The following is a 25,322-nucleotide window of genomic DNA, read 5'->3' as shown; positions in this document are numbered from 1 at the left end:
TACGTTTGAAAAATATATATATATAATATACTTGTTTTAAAAAACAAAAAGATAAGTTGGGGCTTTGACTCTGTAGATTAGAACTTTAGCATTATTCAGTTTCTAGTTTTGATACTTACAAATTGAAAAATTTTATATATCTTATTATTATCTCACTTTTTATGTCTTAGTATACTGCTATACAAACACATAATAACACTCATCTCGTATCATAAGAACTAAGCAACATTTTGAGCAGCGAGTTTGAATGGGGAGTTAAGAATGGGCCTGCTACGTTGCTTATGGGCCGTGTGACATTGGGCTGTAGAAGAGCCTTGTCTCTCTCTCTTCATGATTTGGCATTGCCTTCCATTCCATGCGTGTGAGGGCTGGCTACTTTATTTCCACTCTCTTAAAAGTTTTGGATGACTTCATCACTTTCAGGCATATTATTGTAGCCTCAATCCTCAAATATTATTTTTTAAATATAATTAATTGAGATTTACTCACCTTTTTTCTTTATCTATTTTTTTTTTTTTTTGGTCCTCTCAATTAACAATCGCTACTTCTTGGGACGCCTATATATAATAAATATTAATTTAATCCGTTCGGCAATCAGTTCGATATTAGACATAAAAAATAAAAGATAATACAATTTTGATATCGACTGTCAATTTGCATATGTTCTCTAGGGCTGTACAAGAACCATCCAAACCGAACAGAAACCAATTAGACCGGCCACCGAAACATAGAATCGGTCGAAATCGGTAGAGAGCCGATCGGCTTGCAGTAGAAAATAGAGAAAACCAATATTTGTTGGTTCGGTGCCGATTTGAACCTAATTCAAATCACTGAACCAGCCGATTAAAGAAATTATATTTTTTTATAAGTTCTGTACTCAAAACAACGAATTTATAGTTAAGTTTAATTGGAAAGAAGTCGTTTTAAACATGTAGTTTGTGTTTTAAACACAACTGAAATGACGTTGTTTAAATCAAGTATAACGACGTCATTTTATTTATAACGTAGTAAAAAAAATTAAGTATAACGACGCCACATCATTTTGAAATTAGATTGTCTTCTTCCTCTATTATTCTGCGACACACTCTCTCTCTCTACTCTCTCAGGCTAAGCTGGCCGCTAAACCAATTTTGAACCACTAGAGAATCGCCAGTGTTTCTCTTTCCCATCGATCGGTTATAGTTGGTTGTTCCTTCCCCTTTTCTCTCATCTATTGATGTTAATTTTGCCCAAAACCTGTGCAAAAATGGTTGATTTTCACCCTTAAATTGTTCTCACTTTAATAAATATTTTTTTATTATCTATATTTTCAAAATTATTGACAATTTAAATATGGTATTTTTTTTTTTAATGAAAGCCCCTCTCTCAATAGGCCTGGTTTAGTCGGTTTGGATAGCAAAGTATTCCCAACTCATCTAATCATATCTCATTTCATCTTATTTTAATATTCAAATATCACAATATAAATATTTTCAATTTCAAATCAAGGGATGTAACCAGTCCATTTCGGTTCAATTTTAGACATATTTTATAACCGAACCGATATATAACGGTTTTGAGATTTGAAGAACTGATACCGCATTAGTTACACCCTAAAACCGATACTTCTAATTTTATCGGTTTTGATCTAGTTTTTTCGATATATTATATATATAGTATAATAATATTGTTATATAGTATTAATATAACTACTAATAATATAGACTATAATGATAATATATAGTTATTTATATAGGATTTTAAATTTTAATGTTATCTTAATTAGTAATTTATCATATAATAGAAAATTGTTTTATATATATTATATATATTCCATATATAATATAAGAAATCATATAAAAAATATTTTATACAATATAAAAAATTAAAAAATATATATTAAAAAGTAAAAATATTATAAAATTAAAAAATTATATTCAAATAAGTTTTTAATATAATCTTTCGTTTTAAAATTTAAAAGAATTTATTATTTTTTACATTTTGTATGAAAGTTTAAAAAAGTTGTAATGACTAGGTAAAAAAAAGGTAAAGATTTGAAATTGAAAACGTTTTGTGTTTGAGTGATATTTAAAAATGAAATATTTGAAGATATTTAAGAACAAGTGAGAACATTTTTGTTCTCAAACAGGACTTATATATATATATATATATATATATAATCGTGTATTATATTCATATCTACTCCTAAAAGATATTAAATTAACGTCTAAGATAAAGAGGAATATCACTTTAAAAATTAACAAAAATGGTAGGGACACCACTGGTATATAACAAGTGAACAATTAATAAGATATCTTTCTAGAAAAATTATGTTGACTATTACTTTGACTTTTGTGTATTTGAAATTCAAAAATATTAATATTTTATTATGAAATTGTAAAATGATTTGTTTTTTGTGGAAAGCACTTCGTGAAGGTAGAGGCCGGGGGTGCGACAATGAAGAGTTGAGTCACGAGTAATCAACCCAAATCATTGCGATATACTTGAAGTTGGCTCCATCCGTTATGTCTTGGGTTTGGAGAGATCTTAAAACTATTAAGTTTTAGATCCTTTTGTTTAACAAATGTTTTTTCATTGATCTTGTATATGGGGTAATACCAGCATGGTGGAGGTAGAGGGTGGGGTGGACCCTTTCCCGCGCCTTGCCGGCATCATGTGGGGTAGGGATTTTCAATCCCGACCCTTACTCTAGGGAGGAGGGATCAAAACTGTCCCCACCCAAGCAACCCAAATCATTGCGATATACTTGAAGTTGGCTCCATCCGTTATGTCTTGGGTTTGGAGAGATCTTAAAACTATTAAGTTTTAGATCCTTTTGTTTAACAAATGTTTTTTCATTGATCTTGTATATGGGGTAATACCAGCATAGTGGAGGTGGAGGGTGGGGTGGACCCTTTCCCGCGCCTTGCCGGCATCATGTGGGGTAGGGATTTTCAATCCCGACCCTTACTCTAGGGAGGAGGGATCAAAACTGTCCCCACCCAAGCAACCCAAATCATTGCGATATACTCGAAGTTGGCTCTATACGGTATGTCTTGGGTTTGGAGAGATTTTAAAACTATTTTGTTTTAGGTCTTTTTGTTTAACAAATGTTTTTTCATTGGTTTGTATATGGGGTAATACCAGCATGGTGTAGGATGGGGTAAACCCTTCCCTGCACCTTGCCGACATCATGTGGGGTAGGGATTTTCAATCCCGTCCCCTACTCCAAGGAGGTGGGATCTAAACTACCCACCACCCAAGCAACAGTCTATTAGATCTAAAAATTATTTTTTGATTTAAAAAATATTTAGATCCAAATTATAATATAATTTTAATTATATTAAAATTTGTAAATATAAAAAAAATTTAAATTCATTAGAGTTGAATTTTGTATTGCTTTAACCTCCTAAGCCAACATTTATATAGGAAGCCAATATAATACAATAATCATACTTAAGCAATGTGAGACTTACTATTAACTTGAATATAACTTTAAATTTTCTACAAATTATATATATTTATATACAATATATTTATTTAATAAATATTTATATAAAAATTTAAATTTAATTTTTTATATTAAGAGAGGCAGAGCAAGGGGCAGGACCCTCTAGGGTCAGCCCGCTCCTTGCCCCCACTAGGAGGCTTACATACGAGGCGGCCAGACAGGGGCGAGCAGGCCCCCCTATCCATAACCATACCGGTGGTGAAATAGAGAGACAGGAAGGCATGTGTTGTAAATTATTGTATATATGGCTCTCAAATAATTTCACATTCTGATTTCAATATAAAAATCCCATATAACGGGTAGTATTTTTAACTATAAATATATTTAGTATATACAGAGATTTTATAAAGATGATTTGGGATATCAAATTGTATAGATTTTTTTTATTATAAAATATATATATGTAACGCTACACATTAATTTACTTTAATTTATAAATTTGTTTTTATAAAATTTTATATTAAACTAGTATTTATAAATACATTAATTTTGTTTATAAATATATAAGATAAAAAAGTATTTGGTGCGAACCGGTCCTTGAAAAAGTCATAGCAGTACATGGACCATGGGTCGGGCCCATTGAGCCCGCCTTTTCCTACTCATTTGGTTATTGCTTCATTGAGAATAAACGAATATCCGAATGAATCGTTGAATATATTGGAACGGAATGGATCCTTTCTGGCGAGAGTAGTATAGACGGAAAGTTTGCGCGTGGGCTCCACCTCCCATGACGTCATCATCCGAAGTTCCGAACCCTTTCCTCCTCCCAACTCCAAGTCCTAGGCTCTTCTTCCTATAAATACACAACAAAACTTATGCCTTTGGTTTGGAGAAGACACCACCTCTCCAACGCCTTCCCCGGCCCCCTCTCCGCCTCCTGCCCTGAGTTCTTCTCTCTCTCTCTCTCTCTCTCTCTCTACAACTTTCACCAGATAGTGTACCGAACACCATGGGCATGGAGTCTAACAAAGTTACAGATACTATCAAGTTCCTTTGTAGCTATGGCGGAAAGATCCTCCCTCGCTATACAGACGGCGAGCTTCGCTACGTCGGCGGCCTCACCCGAGTCCTGTCCGTCGATCGTTCTATTTCCTATACAGGTTCGTGTTATGTGGCTTCTTGCACTCGTTTCTTGCGATTCGGTTCCTGTGAATTTGTTCGGTCTATGTGGATTTAATCCCGGTTTATGTGAATTTAATCGTTTTCTTTTGTTTGTTTTTTTGGTTTTGCAGAGTTGATGGTGAAGCTAGGGGAGTTCTGTGGCTATTCTGTGACTCTGAGGTGTCAGCTACCGAGCGGAGATTTGGAAACTCTCATCTCAATCACCTCCGACGAAGATTTGGCCAACCTGATCGAAGAATACAATCGAGCTTCGTCGTCGATGTCCCATCCTCTGAAGATCAGGGCGGTCCTTTCGCCACCAAAATCTCTCAAGAAAATCTCCCCTCCTCCGAGCGTCGATTTCTCTGCGTCTAGATCGCCGTTCGTAACCGCCGAATCGTTGGGGAACTCGGCGGCCTACCACTACGTCCCGCGGACTTATTCGCCTCCGATTGGATACCCGGCCGGTGCTCGGAATTGCTCCGCAAAAGGGAATCGGTATAGATACCATGTCCAGCACAACCCTAGAGTTCTGTATTCGTATTCGCATTTTGTTCCGCAGAGCAATTACCGGTACTGAGCACCACCAAAAGCCAGAGACGTCTAGACTGTAGTTGAAGTAAATTACACACCATTACAGCACTAAAAAGAAATTTGATGATGGCGAAAAAGCAGTTGACCAAACAAAAACAGACAAAAACAAAAAAGCGCCCCAATATGGAATTAGTTTCTAAGGATTTTTTGAATTGTTGTTTGAATTAAAGAGAGAGACATACATTGGATTTTTGTGCCTGAGAATTCTGAACCCTGAGTTGAGTTCCATATTCTTTTCCGCACAAAAGGGAAGCCGTTAGGTTTCCCTTAACACGCCGTTAATTTTGACGGGGCCGTCACCTGTGTTAGTTTTCTGTTTGGGCCACGTATGTGCTTTACGGGTCTTTACTGACAGGAAATCGAATTCCAGTCGTACGATGGAGGAAGTAGTGTGTCGAATTCAGCTCTTGACACGTTCGGATGCCGGACTCAGTCGGCTTTAGATTCTAACACGTGTGTAAGCCTCTCTTCTCCGTCGGTCATAATTTATTCTAGTTTGAATTGGTGTGTTTTAATTAATGTTTTGAGACTTGGAATTTTATTTTATTTGTTTTATCGGGTGACATGCAGGTATCGGCTGCCATTTGGCTGCGAAGAGAAGGTTTTGAAGATTCTTAAGAAAACAACTTGCACATGCTTTGAACTTGCTCTTAAAATGACATCTGGGGATGCTTTGCACAGAGGGAAGAATAAATTCAATGAAACCCCAAAGAAAAAATAAAAAAATTAAGTTTAATTTAATTAAACGAAGCTGCTAATGATATTGCATTTAGAAATCATGCGCCGTGACCCCTCAGGGACTAGGAGAGCCCACTTTGTGTATACAAAAGAAAATAATGGGGGAAGACTCGAGACCATTGACTGCATAAAGTGATTTGAAATGAACCCAAAGGATGGAAGAAAGGCAGTGAGTTTTTTTGTTGGAAGGGGGCAGCTTTTCCTTTACTCTTCCAATCGTTAAAAACGAGTCGGCAAGAAGGAAAAAAAGGATATTTTTATTTTCACCAAAAGAAAGTAAGAAGAGAGAGAACTTTCTGCCCACTTCTCTAATCATGACAAGGACATACAATTTGTAGCTTTACCTAATTAACTTAGAAATTCAGAATTCGAAGAATCGTGTTTAGAATGAGATAAACATGAATAATAGTAAGATTATTAATTAAAATTAGATAGAGATCTGTTCCAAACGGGTTTTTATACTGAATTCATGTTTTCAATGAGAAGTGATTCGATGTAACCGCACCGAACCATAGTTTGCGTGTGCCGGAAGCTTAGCAAAACGACAATTTAATAACCCTCACCCCAACCATGATTGAAAATGCACCAAATCTCACATCATAATCAGCCCATACATGCATGGATCATGTTAGAAAAATACCCATTTGACAATCCCAATTTGACCACTATAACTAGTTTCACTCCATAAATATTACAACATTTAGAGCCCGCCATCTACTCATATACCAACTATTAGTATTATGTAGCCTTTTGATACCAGTTTGTCGAAGAGTCTGGAGATGGAGAAAAGATAGAATAATTTTTTCCTCATGATTGTTTATTGGTAGACCCATCAGTAAACACGGTATAAAGAGACATCTATTGGAGTGTGTGTGTTAAGTGTGTAGTCTGGAGATGTATCTTTGAAGCTTGCAATTGTTCTTATTAACTATAAGTCATGTCATTGCATATGCCAACATTAAGTATCTTTACACACAAAAGGTAAGAATTGGGGGAAGCATACAAAGCCTTTTCAAGCAGTTTCCTGCTCAAACTCTTCACCCTCAGATTCCTCTGCATTGTCTGCATCGTCGTCATCGGCATCATTGTCATAGTCTTCTTTGTCATTATCAACTGTGGTTTTCCCAATCACAACCAGGTTGCTATTTGTCTTCCTGATCTCATTACACTGCCAAAATTATACATATTAACACCAAAATTAATCATCTAAAAGGAAATGTGGATGAAAGGATCAGAAGCATGTCACTATCTTATGCTAGGTATAAGACAGATTGATTGCATTGTTTCTGCACAAGAATTTCATCATGTAAAGTGCTCGAGTCACTGGGATTTTGCACTGGGAAAAAACACAGAGGGAAAAATGTAAACACTGTTGTGAAGAGTGCATGAACTGTGTTTACAATTCGTGTTTTCTTCCCGTGCAAAATCCCTGCGTTTGTATCACGGTTCTTTCATCATATACACTTTATATTATGATACAGACGAACCTGGCATCTAATTATGTACATGGCTAACCAACTTAAGATAGCTTGATATATGATGATAGTCTGTTTCATTTATTTATTCTCAGATTTGGGGTCGGGGACGGGTAACAAATAGAAAACTTTTGAATGACAACATTCTTCCTCCAAATTGTAATCAAATATAAAGTTATTAGATTAAAATTTTGATAGATTGAATAATATCTAACATGTAGGATCAAGTGAAAGGTTCAAACTATGATATTTAAATGACTTGAACTCGAGCTAACTCACAGGTGGGTAAGGTTTAATCTCCCATGCTTTTATCAACTCCAGATTCCCACTCGCAACATACAAATTCACGAGACTACCTAGACTTCTATATCAACTTCAGTACATCAAATAACTCTTTATATGAACTTGCCCTAGATAAACTTGAACTTGAACAAATAAAGACCCCTGCAGCCAGAGCTTTTTTTCTGGTATTGATCTACAGCAATATTTATTTTGGATAACCAGGTATTAAATCATGAATGATCAAACTCTTTGTACTGTATATTAATTCCACAAAATGTCAAAAGCAAGAGTCCTCAAGTCCAACTAATCATCCTCACCACAACAGTTCATAATGTTTGTTTGGATCATCATTTTAATCTGGCAGATTAATTTTATATTGTGTACGATAATAAAGAGCAAGATCCGGGGTAGATTTCACCCATCAATATAAACATGTTTAAGGAACACAGAAGAAATTGGAGGAGACAATTCATAGAGATTGCCGATTTCACTCTTCCCGCTTGTTCAGCTAAGTTACAACATTAAATAACTCGCATACGGCATTAGTTTAAGATTATGAAATAAGCTATAGCAATCTGATGAAACATCCAAAGTTCTAAACTTTTAACTAACCTATACAGTATCATATTTTGAATCCAGCATGTGGATTATGGAGGCTCACATATCAAAAACAAACCAATAAAGCCTCATGCATTTTCAAAAAAAAAAAAAAAAAATCCAGCTAGATCAATAATTCCTGTTAAATACTTGATCAGTGAACAAAACTCACCGGATTATAAGTTTACAAACCCTCTCACACTAGCAAAGCAAAACTCTTAACGATCAGTTCTTCAAACTAAAGCCTTTCTATACTTGATTGTGTGCAGATAGTGGTTTAGATGACATAAAAAATTAATTTCAAGTCCAAATCATAATTAGCATTGTCTCCAGCGTATGGTACCAATGTAATTAGACCTAATCCTCTAATCCTTTACAATGAGAATAATGTCAGAAATTACGAACTGTTACATGAGAATGCAATTTCCGTTAAATCTTTCAAAACCCAGAATGCAATGTTTGAGTAAGCCCTCACAAAGAGAACGAAAGATTAAAACTTTTGTTGGAAATCAAGCTTTAGATGGAATCTAAGTAAAAAGGGGTTGGTTGAAAGGTACCTTTTCCTCGAAATCGGACTCCTCCATGGCGAGAAGGAGCTCCTCGCTGTGGGGTTGGGGCCACTGAGAGGGAAGCAGAAACGACGTCGGAATCGTCCTCGTCGACCACGGGTACTGCGTCATGAACGCCGGGAACTGCAACATTTTTCCTTTTCCTTTGGTTTGGTTTCCTCGCTTGGTGTGAGAATGAGTTCCCTTCCTTCTCCTAGTTGACACAGACGGCTAATTAATTGATGTCGTTTTAGTAACGGTACCAATGAGCCTATAAATATACTTCATAATTTAAAGTTCAAACCACACGAATTCTTGTTATACAATAATTATTAATTATACTCTCACAATTTTATTTTACGATATTTAATTTTAATCGATTCTTATTTTAGTAAAAAAATTATTTTATTTTCGAAATGTAGGAAACCATCAACATAATTTAAATAGTAAGGATTTGATTTGTCATTACATAGAAAAAGATATACACTTTTTACTTTCTAAATAAAATAGAAATCATTCTAATATATCTTTTCAATTTAATAATTATATTGTTAAAAATATAAATTAATATAATATTGATTAAATATAATTTAATGATTTATAGTGGGATAATTGATGGTGTGGTTTTATAGGAGAAAACTTCATGCTTTGAGAATTTTATAGCTTGCAATTTTTAATAATATTAGCAATTTAATTGCACATTTTTTTTTTCTTTTATTAATTGAACTTAATTATATATATCACAAATGAGAGGGTTGGTATATTATATATTATATAATATATAGATGCTTTTATTGCTTAATAATTCTATAAACTTATCATTATAAATGAAAAAAAAAATATGGGGATATTAGATTTTATTTTATTTTTTTATTCGGAAAGGGGTCTAACCAAGCCCTTCATTTTGGAAATTTGGGTGTTATGCCACCATATGCCTTTGGCGGGGCTAAGACATCATACAAGTTCTAAAAAATCTTATTGTATATGAATTATAATCTTGAATGAATAGTGTGCTTTCGAGGACAGGTGCGCCTACAATTAGAAACAGATGACATCTCCCACAGATGGAAACTTGAAGAAGAGTCCAAGACTGTCTGAAAACATGATAAACATATAAAATCTCTGAAAGCAAGGCAAACAAAGGAAACCTCAACGTGATAAATCATAAAAGTCATTGATTCCTCCATTCTTCTGATTCCAAAGTTCTTACCAAGAAAAATCTCAGTCTTGAAAAGAACCAGAAAAGAAAAGAGAATACTAGAAAATAACTAGGGACTATGGACAACCGTTTTGAAGAAACCATGATTCATTGCATTTGATTCTCTCCCCTCCACCGTTGATCTTACCCAAAACGCAAGCAAAACCGACACAGTCAAGGCTTTCATCCACGTCTTCTCACGTCTCTCGTGTCCTTCTGCTTTTACGTCCACGTTTCCTCGTTAGTTTCGCATACAATCCAAAAACGACAACTGCCCTTAGCTATAAAACCCATTCCACATTTGAACCCCACTTCTCTTCCGGATGCCCCACCTTCGCTTCCTTTGTAAAAAATATTAGCGTCAGTTTTGTAGACATGAGGCTATATGTGTACGTGTTGGAGGCCAAAGATTTGCCTGTGAAGGACTCGTATGTGAAGCTTCGGGTTGGGAAGAAAAAGTCCAAGACTAGGATTTTGAAGAACACCATTGTGCCGGTTTGGAATGAAGAGTTTGTGTTCAGGGTCCATGGTACGGATGAGGAGCTTGTGGTGTCTGTTTATCACCATGCTGAGGAACCCAAAGTCTTCAGTGGCTCTGGGAACTTATTGGGTCGAATTTGGATACCATTATGGTCTGTTGCTGCTGAGAAAAATCAGACATTGCCACCCACATGGTTTCCTCTTGAAAGGCCTAAGACTGGGAAATTCATTAATGAGAATTGTGGTTAGTCTCTCTCTCTCTCTCATATCATATTTAGTTGATTGGTTCCACTACTGAATTTTTTTTGTGGCCTTATTCTTATATCATGCGACATGCTTGCTTCGTAATTCTATGTTGTACATTGGAATGAAGTTTTCAACATTTAGACGGTTAAGGGAGTTTGTATTTACAATCGATTTCAGACTATTTACTTTTGAGAAATGCTTGTTTTACAAACAAATCAACTTGCATTACAAAATGGCGTGGCCTGATGCTATCGTGTAAAGCTCCTTTACTGTTTATTTGATATTTATGAACTGCTAAAGATTCAACTTCATTGTAATATAAGATGCTATTGTCCATTAACAACAGAAAAAAAGGCACAAACAAGTAGCATTTCAAGAATGTCTGGTTTACTTCAGAAAAGATTCTCTCAAATATTTCAGACGAGGAATTTCTTTATTTTTTAGGGGAAAAAAAGATTTGGCAAAGCTAATTTTGTTGTCTTCTGACATTGGAACAAGGTTCTCCTTGCTTAGTATGACTTTTTTATTTTACATCTCGTGGCAACAAAATGTGCATCAGAGCATGGCTCTTGTCTAAGCTTGGGGCTTCAATGAATGACTTATTATTTTTACTTGCTGGTTGAAATATTATGCCCAATTTGAAGAATGGATATAATATCCATTGGACTTCCAAGATATACCCGTATCTCATTATGGCAATTTCGTTTAATCTAGGCAACAAGTCACATGGCAATCACCTAAAACCTACAATTGTTTAAAGGGCTGGCTTAGTAGAGAAGCTAAGACAAACATCAATGATATAGAACACCATGAAATAGTGACGAGTGCTGTCACAAGTATCTTATTCAGCAAATTGTTGATTGGTTAGTTATAATGAACTTGATGAAAACAGTGATGAGAAATACAGATTAAAAGGCTCAATTGAACAAAAAAAATTGCTGCTCATATGACTGGCATTATATCTCTGTTATTGTTAGCTCTATGTGGCCTTTAAGATTGAATTTCTGAAGGTGGTGTCCTTTTCATTTTGGGCATCCTTGGCTACCTCTGTTTCAAGTCTATATCTTTCCCCTTTGCAGGAAAAATCTTTCTCACCATTTCTCTTCATGGAAAAAGCTATGAAACTTCCACCAACCGCCTCCTTTGTGCACATTCAAATAACAACATCGAGGAGCCTAAAGAATTGGAGGTTTCATGCATATCATGTCAGGACATGTTTAGCTCCAAAGCTCCAAGCCGGAAAATAGCAGAAGGAAAACATTTGATGAAGACTATTGCTAATCGTCTGGAGAAGATATTCCATAAGAATGAAGAAGCCTCGAGAAGTGATGATTCTTCGGAGTTATCCAGTACATTATCCGACTATGAGGATTGCATGGAGGAACATTCCTCTAGCTGTAGCTTTGTAGAGGCTATTGAGATGATGAAGTCAAGATATGATGAACAAGATAAAATGCCCGAAAACCTGCAGGGTGGCATTCTTCTAGATCAGTTATACGTAGTATCATCCCAAGATCTTAATGCCTTTCTTTTTTCCCCTGATTCGCAGTTCTCAAAAAACTTAGCAGAAGTACAGGGAACAAAAGATGTGCAAGAGGGACCTTGGATGTGGAAATCAGGAGCCACATCAAATTTAACGCGAGCTGTTTCCTACACAAAAGCAGCAGCAAAGTTAGTTAAGGCCGTTAAAGCCACAGAGGAGCAAACCTATATAAGAGCAGATGGAAGGGAATTTGTGGTCTCAGTAAGTGTTAGTACACCTGATGTTCCATATGGAAGTACATTCAAGGTCGAATTGCTTTACAAGATAGTGCCAGGACCAGAGATATCTTCAGGAGAAGAATCGTCCCGTTTAGTAGTGTCCTGGGGCATTAAATTCCTTCAAAAGACGATGATGAGAGGCATGATTGAAGGAGGAGTTCGTCAGGGACTGAAGGAGAGCTTTGACCAATTTGCCAGCTTGCTCACTCAGAATTTTAAAACTTTCGATACTGTGTCCGTATCCAACAAGGATGATGTGCTGGAAACTTTGGGAACAGAACATCAATCAGACTGGCAATTGGCAACAGAATACTTCTGGAATCTCACTGTAGTTTCTGCCATTTTTATGGCTATGTATTTCCTAGTGCATATTCTACTCTCTGAGCCCAGCAATCTCCAAGGCTTGGAATTTACAGGACTTGATCTGCCAGACAGCTTAGGAGAGCTTATCACTAGTGGACTTTTAGTCATTCAGTTGGAACGAGTCTACAACATGATCTCACACTTTGTACAAGCAAGGTTGCAAAGAGGTGAAGGATATATGCTACTTAGCACATAGCTTATGAACTGACTTAATCTATGGCGCACTCACACTTGGTATCACTTTTCTTTGTCTGAGGATTCACTTATTTTGCCAATCTATTTCTATAGGAAGTGATCATGGAGTTAAAGCCCAAGGTGATGGGTGGGTTCTTACCATTGCTCTAATCGAAGGGATCAACTTAGCATCATTAGTCTTGACGGAGTTTTCAGATCCCTATGTTGTCTTCACCTGCAATGGGAAAACGAGAACAAGCTCTGTCAAGCTTCAAACTCGTGATCCTCAGTGGAATGGTAAGTCCCTCAACTTCTTAGAAACCACTTTCCATCAATATCTCTTCATCCAAATTTTAATCCATAACTGTTGAAACAATTATGCAGAGATACTTGAGTTTGATGCAATGGAAGAACCGCCATCAGTTTTAGATGTAGAAGTTTTTGATTTTGATGGTCCATTTGACCAGGCCACCTCACTTGGGCATGCTGAGATCAATTTTGTTAAACAACCATCTACTGAACTTGCAGATATGTGGGTCCCCCTAGAGGGAAAGCTTGCTCAGTCTTCTCAGTCGAAATTACACTTGAGAATGTTTGTAGACAATAATAAAGGAGTTGAAATGATTAGGGAGTATTTGACGAAGATGGAAAAGGAAGTTGGAAAGAAGGTGAGCCCCAGCACCCTTGTTTCCAGCCTACTCATGCACAACAATTTTTTTGTTGTGGTGGTTATTTTCCCCATGTAGAAATGTTGAACTTATGCCATAACTGTTTACTGACAGTTGAGTCTACGATCACCTCACAAGAATTCAACATTCCAAAAAATATTTATATTGCCATCAGAAGAGTTTCTCATCAGTGACTTTACATGCCACCTGAAGAGAAAGATGCCATTACAGGTGCTAGTTATATTTAACATGCGAATAGATATTCTATACAGAATGGTTTATAAGGATCACCAGTGGAAGTTCTTACCCTGGAATCTCATGGGTGTCCAACAAATGAGCTTGTTAAAGTCAATCTGGTCTCAAGACACAGAGGTGATTGAGATTTGCTCAAATTAATTTTGGTCACCTGGCAGTCCCATTTTCTTCATTGTTATCAGGCTTAGTCAATTACTGTACGTGGATGATGATGTCAACAATAAGGTAACTTATATGTTGCAAGTTCCATGGAAGTCCCTAAGTTTGGTTTAGAACGTAAAGCATAAATTGGCCATGTAAAATGAAACTTCTTTACCCCCTCCAAATTGAAATGGATTCTTTTGAAATGGTAGATTAACTTGAGTATTGAAACAGCAAAGGAACTCATCTAATTGAGCTAAAACCTAGAAGGCATTATTTAAAAGGCCATGTAAAGTGCAGTTGGCTGATTTTATGCTTGGCCAAATGGCCCAACAATTTATTCGGTGGAGCTACTGAGAGTTCCAGTGATCAGGTTGACCTGCTTTTGTATGTTTTCTTAACCTGTTTATTCCCATGTCTCCATAGCTTCAAGTTGTAAATTTGGAATGACTCCTTTGGTGCAGGGCCGGCTCTTTCTTTCCTCAAGAATTGTTGGGTTTTATGCCAATTTGTTTGGACATAAAACTAAATTTTTTTTTCTTTGGGAGGATATTGAAGATATCCAAGTGCTTCCTCCATCCCTGGCATCAATGGGCAGCCCTACACTGGTCATAGTTCTGCGGAAGGATCGAGGTCTTGATGCAAGGCATGGAGCGAAATCTCAAGATGAAGAAGGCGGGCTTAAATTTTATTTCCAGTCATTTGCATCATTCAATGGAGCTAGCAGGTGGTAATGAAATAAAGTACTTAACTCATGCACACCCATGCTAAAGGATGATTTCTAGTTCTTGATTCCCACACTAATTGCAAGCCTTAAACCATCTTGTACTGACAGAACAATTATGGCTTTGTGGAGAACAAGAACGTTGACCCCTGATCAGAAAGCACAGATTGCCGAAGAGCAGGAGGATCAAGATGACACGCCCATCATGCTTGAAGATGCTGGAACCATTCCGGACGTTGAAGATGCAAAGTTGTCCAAGGTTTTTACTGCAGAACTTCCCATCAATGTGAGTGGTCAATATTCTTCTCATTTATCTTTTATTGCTTCATTGTGCATTCAAAGAGGGTCTGCTGCTAGTATGTCACACGCCAAAAGCGAGCCTACCCTTCTCAAGCCTACCAAAATAGCTTATGCTTACCAAGCCTAGTATACTAAAATTGGGCTATAGTACGCAAGTTTTCCCCCTTAGTTTTTAAACCCAGATGTTAAGACTTTAGATTGATTTTATGATCTCTCTCTTTACACAAGCAAAGTTTGTAAGGCTTCTCATTGCTAACATGAAAACATAAGAGAGCAAAATGATAGAAGATCGAATTTTTTCAACCAATACTAGGGCAACAAAAATGTTTAAACACTTTTAAAGGTTCTAGTTGTTGTACAGTTCCTCAATGTATTCTAACGTAGAAACATATAGTATTTTTCATTCAATAAATTCAGTTATTCCTGTGTATCGTACGGTTCACAACAAGTTATCAAATATTGCAATACGTACACTCCACTAAGATTTTATGGTCAAAATTGTGCCACTTCACTCACTTTTCATCCATCTTAATAGTTAATTGAATAAGAGTGGTATATTTCAGTTTTTGAGAACTTATGATGCTATATACCAATTTGGCATATTGCACCATGGTTAAAATGCCTAGAAGGATGTACAATGTATTTGTCCCCAAGAAAAGAAGACAGAGAAAGAAAGGGTTGAGGATGGGTACCAAACATGGCATATATTTTTAGGTAGGTTGACCACCAGTATCAGTTTTAAGGGGATCGGGTGAGGAACTGTTCTATTGATGCTGCTACTAGTCTGTATCCTCTAATAAGGTGCCTGTAATTGAACATGAAATAACTTTAAAGAACTTGTTATGTGGTGCTGGTTGGCAATGGTGCAGATAAAATCATTGATGGAAATCTTTGATGGAGAAAAGCTGGAGCATAAAATTATGGAAAAATCAGGTTGTCTAAATTATGCAACTACGACTTGGGAGCTTGTGAAGCCTGATGTTTTCGAACGACATTTGTCATACAAGTTCAACCGCCATGTATCAGTTTTTGGAGGAGAAGTCACATGCAGACAACAAAAGTTCCCCATTGCTAACAATGAAGGTTGGATTGTGAATGAAGTTATGGCCCTACATGGTGTCCCCTTTGATGACCACTTCCATGTAGGTTTGATTGGTCCTTCTTATTTCGTGTCTTATCTTCTTGGGAACTCTTATGAAATATGAAAACAAGTCAAATAGTCTTCATATGGTAATTTCCTTTTTCGAGCAGGTTCATTTTAGGTACCAAATGGAGAAATCTGTTCATACTGATTGCTCATGTAAGTGTGATGTTTACATTGGTGTTACCTGGCTGATAAGCACCAAATTCCAGCAGCAAATCACTCGGAACATAACTGATAGGTTTGCCCATCGACTGAAGGAAATATTCGAAGTTGTTGAGAGAGAGATTCTCTTTAGAACTCAACAAGACAGTTCCATTTGATAGTTTTGTTTTGTTTTTTGTTTTGTTTTTTCTAAGCTAAGCATATTTCCTCAAATGTTTCTATTGTATGAAAAGTAGCTGAGAATTGCATCTTGAAAATATTGTCCAGAACAGAACATGTTCCAAGAAATTTTCATGATTTTCTTGACTTCTTCCTATAATAATCGATGAGGTGTATTTATCATCTGAATAAAGCGAAAATTAGAAGCCGTCTACACAAAAGAGTACCCTACTGTAATATATTAGTTTTTACATTTCTCTTATGTTTCTGAACTATTTATGTTTCTGAACTATTTTACTGCTGTAACCTCTTATGTTTATGGAATGAATGCATCAAACTACTTGCTGAGAAAAAAAAAAAAAAAAAGAGTACCCTACTGGAGACAACAGTACAGTGATAGCAACCACAAGTTCTGGAGTGACCAGTTCTCTGTTGTCAGTGTCATTTTGTGTGCGATGGAGTGATTGCTGATTATAAAAGAAACCCGAATTCTTTTTCTATTCAGGAACAGTAAATTAATCTTCATAATATCTTTTTTGGGAAATATCATCAACTTAATTACCAAATTAATTACCAAGACATCACGCAAACAAGTTCAAATATTCTACAGATGAATCATAAATATTTTGGTTGTTGTCACCACAAGTTGATATTTTTAATTACTTCTTTGGACAGAGTTTAGATATTTGTACAACTACCAGTCTTGAATAAGGGGAGCAGGCTTGATCAATTTCTTTGTTTATACGTATGTGTGAACCTGTGTATATAAATATATATATATTTATATATATAGAGAGAGAGAGGGAGAGAGAGAGGTATTATAGTCATAAATTTTTTTTATAAAAATAAATTTATAGACTGATATGATTTCGTTTGATACGTTAGATATATTTTACAATAAAAATTATAATTTAACTTATAATAACAAACTATATCAATTTGTGAGATTATTTTTTACGGGTAAAATCATTTCTCAGATATATATATATATATATATATATAATCTTTAATCTTAAAACGGCATACATATAATATGCATACACCCATTGACTAATGTTGGTATGCGATTGGAAGAAGGAAATAAGAAGTGAAAAAGAAAAAGAAAAAAAAGACATGCACGGATTAATTTTTTAAATATTTATTGTCTAACAGTTTTAGAAGTAGGTACATATTTTTAATTATATATATAAATAAACTAAAAAAAAATGAAGATATGATATTGTGATTAAATTCATAATCACATTGGTTTAATCGAATTCGATAAGAATATCACCAATTATTTCCCACTTTTCCTTTAGGTTATTAAGTCAGTCTCAGTGATTAAAATGGAATCTCATCTGGAAAGTATAACTGACATCTTTGCTGTTTTTGTAATCAACAAAGTCGTGCTTTGACGCGTGGCTAAGACGGCACACTTTGCCTCTTTACTTTATTTATAACCGTCTGATTTCTTAATGGACCCCACGGTTATTCTGTTATGGTAATCTTCGCCCAGATGCTTCTCTCTCTCTCTGCGAGTGACACTGTTTGTTCAAGAATCAAAACTATAATATAAACAAACAAGGAAAATACATATCGTCTTCTTCATCACACAGACTCTCTCTCTCTCTCTCTGTGATCCGAACCCTAATCTCAGAGAACGATGGATCCTAACCCCAATAGCTTCCCGATTCTTTCCTATGTCATGGCACGAATCCCCTCTCTCGGGCCTAGGCCCTCCCCTCTCAACTCCGAAATTGACATCGAACGGCCACCCACACAGTACCCGAAGACGCTCTCCGACCCTTCTTCTTCTTCCGTACAGGTTCTAATTGAGGAAGAAATGCCCCACCTCACCCGCCCGGGGGTCCTGGCATCCATGACCCGTGCCGTCTCCGACGTGGCCCAGACCCGATCCGTGCTCAACACCCTCGGCCCCCGCCCCGACCACGAAGTCGTTGACAACGCTAGAGCCAGGCTTGCAGACGTTGAAGCCAACCTCTCCAAACAGCTCGGTGAAATCGTGCTCTCCCCACGGCCGTCCGACGTCGACCGCCTACAGTGGCGAGCGCACCTGTCGGAGCGTGAGAACGAGCTCAGGCGATCGTCCGAGAAGGAGAAGCAGGTCTACAAGGCTATAGTTCAGCTGGACGAGATGCACGACGCGTACGAGAAGCTTCTGAAGGAGGCTGAGGAGAGGCTGGAGAAGATTTACAAGTCAGCAGAGGCGACGGAGGGGGAGTATTCTCCGAAATATGAATATATTCCGGCAACAGAAGAGCCGAACGAGGAGGTGATTGGGATTTTGCAGGCGGGGTCTGGGGAAGGATTGGAGAGGGTCGATCTGTCAAGTCGGAGGTTGCGGTTCTTGCCCGAGGCGTTTGGTCGGATGCGAAGCCTAGTTGTGCTTGACGTTTCGAGTAATCAACTTGAGGTAATTCTACAATTTCAAGTTTTAGTGGTTCTTTTCCGTCAATATATATGGCATTTCCCTTCAATTATGAGCTTAGTGTTAACTTTTTATATAATTAGTTGTGATCTTAGCTTTATGGGTCTCGAATATCCGAATTCCTGTAGTTGTTCATTCAGTGAAGCTTTTAGTTTTGTTGAACGGCAAGAAAGATCAAAACGATCGAGGGCATATAATATTATTCAGCTAGGATCATATCCTAAGGCTAAATATACTGGAGTATGCATTGGTTAACTAAAATGAATTATCCTTCTTAACAATGTTAGCCCTTAGTTGGGGAATGCGGCTCTCTCCTGAAGCATAGATTTGGGTTATGATACATTTGCAATCATTCTGGGTTGAGGATTCAGGCTCACGCCAGAATTAGCTGAAGAGGCAGCGCTGTTGTAATACAGGATCCATACTGTTTTCACAAGAGTTATATTCGGAATGATTGAAAGCATGTGTTTATTGTGGTCAAGAAATATTCAAAGTTGAATGATTTGGAACCGGCAAGGAATTTCGTTGATGGTACAATACCATATTTGAAAGAGAGTTCCACATTTATAAAATATGCAATTAAATGGTGTATATTAGAGAAGTCTAGGATACTGTTTTCTTGCTTTTGAGTGTCTCATACTTTAAATGTTACCAACGATGAATGTTGATTTTTGATATAAACTTGAATGAAAAATTACATCACTTGTTCTCCTAATCATGATATGGAAAAGTACTTATTTACTGGGTTTTTGGTCTGTCATATTTTCCCCTCATATACAAATAACTTCTGTGTGAAATAACAGGTCATTCCTGACTCAATAGCGGGACTAGAAAACCTGGAGGAGCTTAATGCCTCCTCTAATCTTTTGGGATCACTGCCAGACTCAATTGGCTTGTTGCAAAAATTAAAAATTCTTAATGTCTCAGGAAACAAGCTAGGTGCCCTCCCTGACAGTGTCTGTCATTGCAGGTATTATGATAGCAAAAAATAAAAAAAATAAAAAATCCCATATCCTTTTTCCCAGGTTTACTGTTTGGGAAATTTAGTTCTGTCTTTTGCTATTATTCAGGTCATTGGTGGAGTTAGATGTAAGCTTCAACGACCTGAATTATCTGCCGACAAACATTGGTTATGAATTAGTAAATCTTCAGAAGCTTTCGATACAATTGAACAAGATTCGTTCCCTTCCCTCTTCTGTATGTGAGATGAAGTCTCTGCGCTGTCTCGATGCTCACTTCAATGAGCTCCATGGCATTCCATTTGCAGTTGGAAGATTGACTAATCTTGAAAGTCTCAATCTTAGCAGTAATTTTAGTGACTTGAAGGAACTCCCTGACACGATTGGTGATTTGACCAACCTGAGGGAACTCGATCTCAGCAACAATCAGATTCATGCTCTTCCAGATACATTTGGTCGGCTTGACAATCTGACCAGACTCAACTTGGACCAAAATCCTCTTGCAATCCCACCAGTAGAGGTTGTGAATGAAGGGGTTGAAGCTGTCAAAGTTTTTATGGCTAAGAGGTGGCTTGAGATACTGGCCGAGGAAGAAAGGAAGAGCATGCTTGAAATGCAGGAACATGCCCAGACTGGATGGTTGACTCGCAGCACCTCCTGGTTGAAAGCTTCTGTTTCGAATGTTTCAGAATATTTGGCATCCCCCAGGGGATCTCCTAGAGACCCTTGTCTTGATCAGCAGCTATAATGCTGATAATTGATTTTGATTGCGCAATTTCGTTTGCTCAAATGCGAAGCCGGGGGGTTAGGGTCGGCTTTGATCTTCTGCACTCTTCGTACTTTCTCTTTGATACTGCATACAGACATCCAGTCACACTTGAGGATGTCGAGTATCTACACGATTTTGTTCATTTTCCAGTTTCAGTTGTATGGGAATATAAGTTTTGTAGAAAATCTAGTAGTCGTGGCCACGATCTCTGCCTTTTCTTTTTGATGACAGTGTTGATTACTTGTAATTGTACATTCACTACAATATGGAGTATCAAATTTTGGCACCAGTCTTCTTTCAGTTTTCAGTACTTAATCAGCAAATTTCTTAACTCCGTGTTTTAGGTAAGATCATGCTATAATAATGGAGCTATGTGCAAGACCATGCCACCCTTAAGCTGTATTTTTATTTTATTTTATATTATTGTGCATGTATTTGTGTTTTTTCTTCTGTTGGCTAAAAGGTCGGTCAAAGGATGCCCTGTATACAAAATCATTGAAACTGTCAGGTCACAATTTTTATCAAATCATCGAATCAACTCGATTTACGGAATGAAACGATTTATCGGGGCATTGAAAATCATCCAATTCAAGAAAATTTTCGGAATATTCCCACTTTTCACAGCACTTAAATTATTGAGTAGATGCCCCTCTTGGCCAACCTACCCATGTGCAGCACATGGCTGCTAATTCCTTTCCAGTTTCCCAATCCTCAAATCAAGCATCCAACTTTGATCTACCAAATAATAAAAAGAGAACACACCACCAACCATTAGAAAACCCAATAAACACCCACAAAAGCAGCTTCTTCTTCTTCTTCCTCCTTATCCTCTCCTCATCAGATCGATCACATTCTCTCTGACAAACATGAACCTGCCTAGAACCAGAACAACAACAACAACAACAAAATCAATATTGTTGTTTTCTCCCCTTGTAACTTTGTGCTTTCTCTTATCTTACACTGACTGGATTACTACAGGATGTTCATGTTCTGCCCTCAGCGTGTGGATGCTACCTTCTGTGGGACTGGTTTTGATGGTGACATTGGTGATAGTCGCCGCTCGGGCCACCATGGTGACATGGATCACAGTGCTGGTGCTGCTGTCCTTTGCAGGAAAGCGTCGCCGGGTGCTGGCTCAACATGGAAGGAAGATCACTGCTGATGTTGCAATGCATTTGTTCAGGATTTTGCTCAAAGAAAGAGGCCTTGTCGCGGTGGTTTGTGCAACAATTGTGAGCCTCATGGCCATGGTTCGCCTGAGAGAGGCTGAATAATTTCTTCCTTTTATTTCCCCTCTTTTGTAGAGTTGTTCTCAAAAGATGTTAAAAAGGAAACTTTCCCAACTTGCATTTGGGATATTCCAGTTGAGAAGTAGATTGAGACCCCTTCTCCTTAGAAGTCCCTGCCGTTTTTTGGGGGGCATTCTGCACTTGGAATCAATATAGGGGCTCTCTGTAATTTGTCTATACTGTAGTGGCTAGGATTCTCAGTTATATTGTAAATTGTTTAAATATTATATCTAACTCAAACTGGGATCTTTTTTGTTGTTGTTGTTGTTATTATTATTATTATTGTATGGGCAATTGTTTCGTGTCTTAGCAGTTAGCCATACTGTAATTATAGCAGGCAATTGAGCCCTTTCCAGTTCTGGAGGAGGTGGTGTTTAAAAGGAAAACAGAGTGTTGAAGAGAAGGAAATAACTAAGGCATGTGAGGTGCTTGAGAGACTGTCAGAGAGTAGAGGAAAAATATTTCACTCGTATTTCTCCCTTCTTTTCATTACACTGTACATTTATCCAATGACAATATTTATACAGATTTCTCAATGTAAGATGTAAGAAAAAATCCTGATCTAACGGTGGAGAGTGATACAATCTGTTGTGAGGGAATATTCTGGAGATGAGACACGCGGTACTGCAGTCATTTGTGTAGTGCTGCTGCTGTGCTGTCCTGCCGCAAGTATGAGAGAGCTACGGATGGTGTAGTGCTGCTGCTGTACTCTGCAGAAATGTGTAGTGCTGCTGTGCTCTGCTGCAGGCATGAGGGAAGTGTTGGCGTGTCCATGATTTCTGATTTTTCCTGAAGCCGTTGCTTTGGCTGTGCATGAGTTTGAAGTTTCTGTCTTAATAGTGTTTAGTGGAACTAAACGTAATTGGGCTGCTTCTTTATCAGATCAACAAACACAATCATAATATCAAAATGGGTTAGTTTTCAAGCTGAAATCGATATTTCTTTTGTGTTATGGGCAAATGTTCTTTTTGGATATGATAAAAGTGCATTAAATATCGTCCCATATTGATACCTTAATTTTTGGGTGACTCGTGGAATCGGCCTGCTTGATAACAATTTCGAGGAACTCAACTCAAAATATAATCTTTGACTAATGACTAATCTTTTTAGAGTATTAAGCCTAAATATGGCTTTGGACTTTTCTTTCGGTCGTTACAATTTACCTCATGCATTCATTTGCGTGGTTTATTGTTGTCTGTTGTGGACTTGTGACTCTACTACAAGTTAAATTTGGAGATACTGATCTAAGGCGAATAACATGGCTGCATGGTTTGGTTTGAGGGGAATTAAGATCCTTGGTTAGATGTTAACTCATATGCTCGATCTAGTGGAAATTCCACCCCACTTAAGGGTTGATTTTATCTCATTTCATTTCATATAATCATTATAACGTTCTCAAATTTTCATATAAAATATAATAAACAATTTAATTTTTTTTTTTAAATTCCAAAACAAAAATAATATTACAAAAATATTTTATTCAACTTTCAACAAAACATCTCATCTCATCTCATCTTATCTGAACTGTGTAACAAAACAATGTAAGTTCTCTTCAACTCTATCTCACTTGAATTGCATAATCAAACCAAACGAGGTTAGTTCTCTTCAACTCCAGCAACTTGCTTATAAGGTTTTAAATCTGTGCCACGACAGCTCCGGGAAGCACTTCAACTACATGAAGTAGCACTTTCAAAGCTTTGAGACGATATAGTTTCTAAAGCTACCTCTGGTCCAGTTCTTGTTGAGCTAGCTTGTTGATTTTATATCAAAGACGACATAATCTACCTCAAATCTGTGGTCCAAAACATGCAATTTGATTTTAAAGGATGGAGACTTGGGTGGGGAGATGGTGTAAGCTTTCGTTGGAAAGCATAATACATTTTTCAATGTTAGTTTTTATTTTTTTATTTTTTTTAGGACTTTTGGCTTGTTTCTTACCTTCCGAGTTCCGAGTGTAGTGGCAAATTATTTGGGAGTTTTTACTCTTGAGAAAATGCTGCATCCACCTACAAAAGTTATCGATTTCACTTAATTGTTAAAAAAATATTTTTAAATGAGTTTGTGAATTTTTTTTTTAAAAAAAAAATATTTAAAGGGATTTAAAAATTATTGAAAAGTTAAAAAAAAAGTGTATTGAACTTCTCGGTATGAATCCTTGGGAGTTACTGTCGGTGGCTCTAACATGATCTTTTTATCATTTGAGAAGGCTTTTTTTTTTAAATTTATTTATTTTAAAAACCTCTAAATTTAGGATAATTTTCTATATCCAAATCTTATCTTAAGTGGTCTTTGTAATCATCATTTGGATAGAATTTAAAATATAATAGACATTGAAATGAAAAGGAGAATAATGAGAATGAGATCAGATAAACTTTGAAGATTCTAGATGAAAAGAATACCAATTATAGGTTCCTATTTATTAAATTATATTGCGATTAGACAAGTCAAATCTCATGAGAATTACAAAGTTAAATATCTTGAATTAGGTAAGGATAATTTCATGATTTCAAATTTGAGAGCTTTATGGTGGAGTTGTTGCTGTCATGCAAAGCATCATTGGAGTGGAGCCTTTTCGGTGGAAAAGCAAAGATTGTGAAAAAGGATCGCCGAGGTTTTTTAAAGAGTCCGGTAATATTACCGGACTCTTTAAAACTCAAGGCGGGTCGGGAATCTTTACATTTTTTACACTGACCAATAACATCTTAATAAATGTAAGACTTATGTAATTTATAATGTGGACTAGTGTATTGAATAACTCATTCTCATTTCTCTCCTCTCCATGTACACTCTCCCCTCTCATTTCTCCTCTCCCGTCTTTCCCTTTCTCTCTTTCACCAGCAACATATATTTGGGTTATGATACATTTTCTCTCCCCAATGCCAAAACAAAAACATTATGATAATCTCTTGTTTGCTGGTATTTTTCCTTTTCATCATTCCAAAACAAAAACATCCTAACCTTATGTGCTCAAATCTTAAACAAATCTTCAACGATACAACAAATCTTTTGCTAACACCCAATAAAAGAAAATCTTCAACAATCAATACAACATTGAAATCCTCATGGTTTCTATTAAAATCTCCTACTAACACTCACTCACCCACACACATAGTATGTTGGTACTGCTCAAATAACCATGGAAATTGCCTGTTTCTTCTCTGTAAAATCATGACGATAAGCAATGTGTTGTCCCTAAAAGTTACTATATTACTAACGCGCATGAATTTCAAGTGCAGGTATCAAAAGCTAAAAACCCAATTTCAGGTCCAAGCATCAA

At 36.7% G+C, this 25,322-nt stretch overlaps 5 protein-coding genes across 6 annotated transcripts; 4 read left to right on the top strand and 1 right to left on the bottom strand.

The window, feature by feature from the left end:
- The first annotated feature begins 4,315 nt into the window (after window positions 1-4,315).
- On the top strand, window positions 4,316-5,706 carry LOC108985876. The gene is made up of 2 exons (XM_018958334.2): window positions 4,316-4,590; window positions 4,723-5,706. Exons 1-2 carry the CDS (start codon window positions 4,440-4,442, stop codon window positions 5,169-5,171), a joined length of 600 nt encoding a protein of 199 aa, XP_018813879.1. The 5' UTR covers window positions 4,316-4,439; the 3' UTR covers window positions 5,172-5,706.
- Window positions 5,707-6,818: 1,112 nt separating this feature from the next.
- Window positions 6,819-9,066, bottom strand: LOC108985877. The gene is made up of 2 exons (XM_018958335.2): window positions 8,835-9,066; window positions 6,819-7,091 (listed from the first exon to the last, which is right to left on the bottom strand). The coding sequence occupies exons 1-2, from the start codon at window positions 8,976-8,978 to the stop codon at window positions 6,936-6,938; spliced, it is 300 nt and encodes a 99-aa protein (XP_018813880.1). The 5' UTR covers window positions 8,979-9,066; the 3' UTR covers window positions 6,819-6,935.
- A 1,278-nt stretch (window positions 9,067-10,344) lies between these two features.
- On the top strand, window positions 10,345-16,821 carry LOC108985870 (C2 and GRAM domain-containing protein At5g50170). 2 transcript variants are annotated; one of them, XM_018958326.2, is made up of 9 exons: window positions 10,345-10,747; window positions 11,829-13,040; window positions 13,162-13,344; window positions 13,432-13,715; window positions 13,830-13,946; window positions 14,576-14,838; window positions 14,947-15,121; window positions 16,005-16,277; window positions 16,387-16,821. In XM_018958326.2, the coding sequence occupies exons 1-9, from the start codon at window positions 10,399-10,401 to the stop codon at window positions 16,597-16,599; spliced, it is 3,069 nt and encodes a 1,022-aa protein (XP_018813871.1). In that variant the 5' UTR covers window positions 10,345-10,398; the 3' UTR covers window positions 16,600-16,821. The 2 variants fall into 2 exon arrangements, with proteins under 2 accessions (XP_018813871.1, XP_018813872.1); XM_018958327.2 differs by lacking the exon at window positions 13,830-13,946 and having other exon boundaries at window positions 10,357-10,747; window positions 16,387-16,808.
- Window positions 16,822-18,119: 1,298 nt separating this feature from the next.
- On the top strand, window positions 18,120-21,056 carry LOC108985874 (plant intracellular Ras-group-related LRR protein 9-like). Its single transcript, XM_018958332.2, has 3 exons — window positions 18,120-19,013; window positions 19,832-19,998; window positions 20,099-21,056. The coding sequence occupies exons 1-3, from the start codon at window positions 18,243-18,245 to the stop codon at window positions 20,733-20,735; spliced, it is 1,575 nt and encodes a 524-aa protein (XP_018813877.1). The 5' UTR covers window positions 18,120-18,242; the 3' UTR covers window positions 20,736-21,056.
- A 73-nt stretch (window positions 21,057-21,129) lies between these two features.
- On the top strand, window positions 21,130-22,303 carry LOC118347639. Its single transcript, XM_035687604.1, has one exon. The coding sequence runs from the start codon at window positions 21,623-21,625 to the stop codon at window positions 22,028-22,030; it is 408 nt and encodes a 135-aa protein (XP_035543497.1). The 5' UTR covers window positions 21,130-21,622; the 3' UTR covers window positions 22,031-22,303.
- The last annotated feature ends 3,019 nt before the right edge of the window (window positions 22,304-25,322 follow it).

Source organism: Juglans regia, chromosome 2, assembly GCF_001411555.2.
Source record: "Juglans regia cultivar Chandler chromosome 2, Walnut 2.0, whole genome shotgun sequence".
Taxonomy (NCBI): domain Eukaryota; kingdom Viridiplantae; phylum Streptophyta; class Magnoliopsida; order Fagales; family Juglandaceae; genus Juglans; species Juglans regia.
Note: the sequence above shows the minus strand (reverse complement) of the source record. Positions and strands in the feature narration are given on the sequence as shown.

Coding starts and splice junctions, on each gene's coding strand:
- LOC108985876 (XM_018958334.2), top strand. CDS start 4,440: ATGGGCATGGAGTCTAACAAAGTTACAGATACTATCAAGTTCCTTTGT. Junction 4,591..4,722: donor TCGTTCTATTTCCTATACAG/GTTCGTGTTATG, acceptor TTGGTTTTGCAG/AGTTGATGGTGAAGCTAGGG.
- LOC108985874 (XM_018958332.2), top strand. CDS start 18,243: ATGGATCCTAACCCCAATAGCTTCCCGATTCTTTCCTATGTCATGGCA. Junction 19,014..19,831: donor TTTCGAGTAATCAACTTGAG/GTAATTCTACAA, acceptor GTGAAATAACAG/GTCATTCCTGACTCAATAGC. Junction 19,999..20,098: donor GACAGTGTCTGTCATTGCAG/GTATTATGATAG, acceptor GCTATTATTCAG/GTCATTGGTGGAGTTAGATG.
- LOC118347639 (XM_035687604.1), top strand. CDS start 21,623: ATGAACCTGCCTAGAACCAGAACAACAACAACAACAACAAAATCAATA.
- LOC108985870 (XM_018958326.2), top strand. CDS start 10,399: ATGAGGCTATATGTGTACGTGTTGGAGGCCAAAGATTTGCCTGTGAAG. Junction 10,748..11,828: donor ATTCATTAATGAGAATTGTG/GTTAGTCTCTCT, acceptor TCCCCTTTGCAG/GAAAAATCTTTCTCACCATT. Junction 15,122..16,004: donor CTGCAGAACTTCCCATCAAT/GTGAGTGGTCAA, acceptor GCAATGGTGCAG/ATAAAATCATTGATGGAAAT.
- LOC108985877 (XM_018958335.2), bottom strand. CDS start 8,978: ATGTTGCAGTTCCCGGCGTTCATGACGCAGTACCCGTGGTCGACGAGG. Junction 7,092..8,834: donor AGTCCGATTTCGAGGAAAAG/GTACCTTTCAAC, acceptor TAATTTTGGCAG/TGTAATGAGATCAGGAAGAC.